We start from the raw sequence: 6,378 nt of genomic DNA on the forward strand, positions 1-6,378 counted from the left end.
CCCCCCACATTCCCCTCTCATTCCTGCCACCATCTACTGCAGCTGCCACCATGATAGCCACAACAGTGGACCATGCCAGCACATAATTTGTTAACATGGCTGCTTGCAATCTCTATTAGGGGCTCATGTTACAAGAAACAATGCAGGAGCATAAATAGGAGACAGTTGTCATCCCACTACAGGAAGTGCCTGTATGAGGACCCTCATGGCAGAATCGTCAAGAATTCATTTAAGAAGACGGAAAACAGGTTTAAAAGGCAGCTAGTTTAAAAAGAGTAAAAACAACTTTCGGAATTACATCAACATATTACAGCTTCTTTAAGATTTTAGTGATTGGGTATAGATCAGCTTTCATTTTCTGGGCGATGCTATTTTAATTCTGCATAAAATGACCACCTGTACTATAACGATTCCTTTATTGAAATAAATGAGTCCATTAACACAACTGCTGTAAACACCATTAAAAATGTCTTCAGTATAGCATTAATGATGTCCATACCCCATCTAGTGGTATAGAAGAGCAAAAGCAGAAATCAACAATAAAAAAAAAAAATAAAAAAAAAAAGAGGCAGTGGTTTTATGTTTATAGCAACCTTGTGGGCACTGTTAAAATATCATTTTTAAAACCTATTATTTACGTTCTAGGCCTAGCAGCACTTAAAAATGCCCCTCTGTTGACTTGAGTCTCCTCCAGTGCAGGATCCCATAACAGCAACTTCCTCTGTTACATTATTGACCATATTTTATACTTGCGCCCTCATTATTATAAGTGTGACAGTGGCCAGCCATTTGTACTATAAAAACCTTCTGATGTGATTGTGCAAGTGAATGTTTTAGAAATATTCACCATCATTTATGTTCTTCCGGTAAGTGGGAAAAGGAAAGAATATTGATAATAAAAGCATAATAATAAAATGTAGCAGTCAGACTATATACATAATGATAATTTGTATTAACTTCTTTTTAATTTTTACAGGGCTCATGGAGGCTGTCCTGATTCTGTTGTGCTCTGCTTTGGCACCAGTACTAGGTTAGTAAGACAACTTTTTATTTTCTCCATCAGTAAGATTATAATATTCTGACGTCTTTGTCAGCATAATATATTTAGGCAACAGGCCCCCAGGGACAGTGGCATTTGGTTCCCATTGAGGGGCAGTCTCTCCAAATGAAAGATATGCAGGTGTGATTTAATACAACACATAAAAATGAAAGAAAGGGCTCTTCTCGTCACCAAGTCCGTAACTTGAAACATGGGGAAACTTGTACATATATATCACCTGTCCCATGCACTAATGGGGTGAGACCTAATTGGTGACAAGACTGTCGTTCCGCCAGTTGTGGAGTGGCCCAGAGAGGAAGAATAGGGCCCCCCCAGATAGTGCCGATCCTTCCCCGCCGATCTGCCACCTGCAGCATGTATGGGCGGCTGTGCGGGACTGCAGAGGCTGTGTCACTGATCTGTCACTTGTCCAGCAGAATTTGCTGCAGGCACCGCCAGGCAGCACATTCTGCTGTGTGGGAGAGGACCCTCTCCACTTATTCCCAACCCCTGGCCCGCCACGACGAGGAAGGTGCTGCAGGAGTCAGGTGAGTTTGAGGTGGGTAAAGGCTGGGCCAGGAAGGAGCGGCGTGGGGGTTGTCACGGACAGGGGGTAAGATAGTGGTATTCAATTATCATTATAATGTGTTGCTGGGACTTGCAGTCCTGCGTAACTGGTGGTATAGCACCAACTATGTAGGGTTAGAAGTCACAGCAATACATTATATTAACTAGGGATGCACCAGTGCCAATACTGGGCATTTCCATGAGTACTTGTACTTGTGAAAAGGTCCTGATACTAAAGGCAGATATTGGCTTGCTAGGGACCTAGGCAGCCTTCCTGTTAACCACACAGTGCCTGTTTAGGTGCCTTCCCATGGCAGTGGGGGTTTGGAGGGCCTTTAAGGCTGCGTTCACACCTGACCGTTTTGTAGCGCGTCCTACGCTCGACGAACGCGCTACAAAACGGTCAAAAAAATAGCATTGTAGTCAATGCCCTCGTTCCCACCTAGGCGTATTTCCGCCCGTCCCTAACGCCCTACAAAACGGCCCACGCCTGAAAAGGTCCCGGGACTACTTTGGGCCGTTTTGTAGGGCGTTTTCCATTGGGATACAGCCAAGTAGCCTTTGGAATCGCGCGACGGTCGTGCGACTTTTTTACCGCGAATCGCGGTAAAAAAACCGCGCGACAGACGCGCATATTACAATACGCCTAGGTGTGAATGGGGCCTAATGGATTCTTGCACCTGGGCCCTGAAGTTTCTGGTTAGGCCTCTGACCAGAAGTCTTTGCAATGTATTTTTTCTACCAGTTCTGAGAAAAACAGAAGGACTATTGTTTTCCAGGTAGAATAATGAATATGGTTTACAAATACTATAAATGAGTTAATAATGAAGGCATAGATTCATTTATGGATTGATTCATTCATTTATGAATTGTCTTATTTATATCACTATATGGTAGGCATTTTGGGTGATCTCTTTTAGGCCATAAACATCAGTTTTTGCAGCACTTCCTTTCAATTACAATTAAGTATTACTATTATTTTTCACAGGTGCCAGTACCAGTGAAGAAAAAAGTGAACCAGATCCATTTCACTATGGTAAGATAACGTCTGTCAATACACCATATCTTACAAGTTATTAAGCAGAAAAAATAACATACTGTATGTATTCTTGCCCCTCATATATAATACAAAGCATAGTACTATGTCTACAGAGTTTCTGAGAAGTAGTGCAGTAACAATGAAAGAATATTATTCCATCAAATCTGAAAATCCTGAAACTCCAATACTTGCACATAAATTACAAAATATCTTTTACACTAAAGCATCCCCTAACACTTAACCTTCCCATACATCCTAATTAAAAAGATGTGTAAATCCTGAATAAAAAAGTGTGTGACTTGTATTAAAACATTAAAAAATAAAACAAGATCTAAACACACTAACCTTTAGGCACTTTCATGGAGTGCCAATTGTTTGCCAATTGTGCTCCTGTGTTGTCACCCCATTGCATGTGCCCCTAGCGAAAACTAATATTGTAAAGCCAATGTTAGAGAAAGTGCATGTAAATGGAAGGTGACTAAGGCTGCAGGAGATCAGCAGCACTGAGATGGAAAAAAGGTGAAAAAGTATGTAGCGCTCACCTTTAAAGGAGCCGCTGAATATTCCCCAGTCATCTCTAGCCTGTCTAGGGATTTTAGTAACCAGCTGCCCCACTAGCATTAACCACCCTCTTCCAGTGACCAACGGAGCTGAGATCCAGGCCAAAAGTTTGATGCTAAAGAACTTTTATAAGACAATCTGAGCTGTGATAGAGGGTTTAGGGCTTAAGACATCCATGGGAAAAATAGACAGACTCCAGACTCACAAGTCCCTTTCAGAGTTCCAGTGCAGATTCAATAGGAGCACACGGTGACACTGGGTATTTGAGCATCCGTTGAATAGGGATTTTCACAGAATCTTCACTAGGAGAGACACCAGACTTGCTCCACTCTATTCCACGCACCTCCAGCAGCCATCAGCTTCCCTGGTTCTCCTTCTCATTCAGTACCATAGGCCTCCTCCAGGCTTGAGGCCTAGCAGAACTTTCCTGCACTCAAGCATTCCCAGGCTTGGGTGCAGGCTGGACAGCACCCCAAACAGGACTAACTCATGGCTGGATCCAGACTGAGCACATGGCAATTCCTCTTAGTATATATGCCCTTATCCAGTATGCACCACTTGCATGGAACCACCAGTGATGGTCTGGCAAGTCACACACTCATATTGTCCTCCAATTGGTTGCCCCACACTGCAGCAGAGTCACACTCCACTCAGGCAGGTACAATCAATGCCAGAGCACCTGGAAATAACCAGATAAATGACAACTATAATTCAGCCAAGCTGACTACAGCTCTGGCAATCACTACATTTATAGTAGCCACTCCACTAAAGGTGGTAGGGGCGACAAGTATCTTTGCAAAAAAAAAGCCTATGGCAATTATTTATCATACACTATTCTTTAAAGGCTAAATGTTATCTATTTAGGGTTTACATCTACGTTGATCCATAACCAAATTTTAAAAATTAAAGTTTTATGTATAGCCAAAACCTTTGTATGGACAGTTGGATAGTAGGAAAGAATAAAACCCCAGCCAGTTATTTGTTTGCTGTCTCTTTTGGATATTTGCCTTCACTTCCTGTCCTGGAGACACAAGAGGAAGTGAAAGGAGATCCCTAGAAAGTGAGGGAAATTCTTATCTTTATTAGACAGGAGTCATCTCTTGTTCTGGTGGCTAATTCTAAGGTTATAGGTATTCCATCAGTTTCTGTACTAATGACAGAGGTCACCAGGACAAATAGAGAGGGTGAATGTTTCTAGTGAAAACAAAGACAGCAATAGAAACCTAACAGGAGTTCTAGACCTCCCGCACTCAAATGGCTTTACATACACTTTAATGCTAATCCTTACCTCTTAGTACAACCCTTAGAATGAGCATACAACTCTTAACCATCTACTAAAACTTAACCTCTGTAAACCTTTAAAGCGGAACTATGCTCAGCTCCGCTCTAGTGATGCGATGTTTGCACGCTCTCTCGCTGGCCCAGACATCTTCTCACCAGCTACATCTTGAGTGGCCAGGCTGGGATGGCGTAACTCCAGCATATGTGCACAGGAGTTAATGTATACGAGCACCGCAGAGACTGGAAGGAGAAAGGTAAGAATCCTTTATTGATATACTATGGGGGGGGATTTATCAAAACTGAACAGAAGAATCTGGAGCAGTTGCCTATGGCAACCAATCAGTTTATCTCTTCAGTTTGTTCAGTTAAGGCTTGAAAATGAAAGATGGATGCTGATTGGTTGCCATGGGCAACTGCTCCAGACTCTGTCTGCTCCAGTTTTGATAAATTCCCCTCTATGTCTCTTCTGCAATAAAAACAACTTTCATGCCAGAAAATGTTATATTTTTACCTAATGTTCTACTTTATACTCTCTAACTGTTGACCCTCAACTGTGGCATTATGTGCCATGGTAGGCCAGTCAATTGCCTCAGTTACAACCAGGACTTGTCTATGAATGGTTACACATTGCCCTATTGAAAGAAGTGGTTTACAGTTGTGTTCATGAGCAATAGGAGAACACTGATTACAGCTTTATACTAATTCATTGAAATACTATCTGCCCTTTGCAATGTCATTGACCATCTAAAATTATATCTCATAAATGATGGCCCCCACAGTAACTGATGAAACAACTTGGTGCCACTTAATTGAAATTCACCAGTGCCATACACCAGGTAATTTTTTTTGCAGTGGTTTGGTGTCAGACATAAACGCATCACATTTACACAAGATCAAAGTCCTGCTTCAAGTAAATGATTGTAGATGGTTCCCTAAGTGACTTGTTTTGTGATGTCAGATCTGACCTGGTCTGATTTAATCCATCTCATTTTTAATCTAATGCAATAATCATTAAGTATTCAGATTCTGTTACCTTTCTAGTCAGTTCTGCTTCTAGCTTTCTGACACGTGTGTTTCCCATGGCACATTGGTTTACCATCTGATGCAAATAATACATAGTTGTTTAGGCTGAAAAAAGACAAATGTCTAACAATTAAACCTTCTACAAACTACAGTATTATATTTGACTAATTTCTTTTCTTGGGAAAAATAACTTCCTGACCCCACAATGCAGTTGGATTAATACCCTGGAAAAATACCATGATTTTCTTAGTAGATACTTTGGATATCATTTGTATAAAGAAAATCTTTCAGTCCTTATTTTCTAATCCCTAATTGTCCATTCCTGTTTTCTGTGGTAGGGAAATTTACATTTGAATCCTTTAATATGTAAAATCTATCGATGTCATCATTGAATTTAACAGTGTCATTTTACATAGGTCAACTTGAGTAGAACTGAAAGCTAACTTAGTAATCATGTAATTGGAACCTTTCTAATTGGTTTCATATCTCTGTCAAACACAGCCGGATCTGAAAGCTAGCAGAGTACAGTGTCTGCTTCGAGCTGTGAAAAGTAGGACATAGATAACCATTCCATCATAGTTCAAGGAAAGCACAGTTCAAGGAAAGGTCCAAGATTCTTCAAATCTGCTTTATTTTTCTTAGACTACAATGGCAGAAACTCTACTTCATATTCAAGATACAATGTGATTTGTGCTGTCCTGTTACCAGTACATTACCAATAAGTATACATTCTCCCTAGACCTTTTATCCTCATTGTCTGTACCAGGCTGTGAAGTAAGCTGTAGGTATCCCACTGTCAGGGCTGGTGCAAGGATTTTTGCCAACTCAGGCGAAGGTGCATTTTGACGCCCCCCCCCCCCCCCCCCCC

General features: G+C 41.3%; 1 protein-coding gene across 4 annotated transcripts in view; it reads left to right on the forward strand.

Annotated features, from left to right (window-relative positions):
• LOC108792169 (FXYD domain-containing ion transport regulator 6-like) overlaps positions 1 to 6,378 on the forward strand; it is a 70,076-nt gene that overhangs the window by 52,961 nt on the left and 10,737 nt on the right. For 2 of the 4 annotated variants that reach the window (XM_018562877.1, XM_018562874.1), the window contains exons 2-3: positions 977 to 1,030; positions 2,595 to 2,642. In XM_018562877.1, coding sequence (XP_018418379.1) covers positions 982 to 1,030; positions 2,595 to 2,642 — 97 coding nt within the window. In that variant the 5' untranslated portion in view covers positions 977 to 981. Of the gene's footprint in view, positions 1 to 974; positions 1,031 to 2,594; positions 2,643 to 6,378 lie in introns of all 4 variants that reach the window. The other 2 variants (XM_018562875.1, XM_018562876.1) reach the window with 1 other exon arrangement.

Source organism: Nanorana parkeri, unplaced genomic scaffold (genome assembly GCF_000935625.1).
Source record: "Nanorana parkeri isolate BGI_ZX_2015 unplaced genomic scaffold, ASM93562v1 scaffold608, whole genome shotgun sequence".
NCBI classification, from domain to species: Eukaryota; Metazoa; Chordata; class Amphibia; order Anura; family Dicroglossidae; genus Nanorana; species Nanorana parkeri.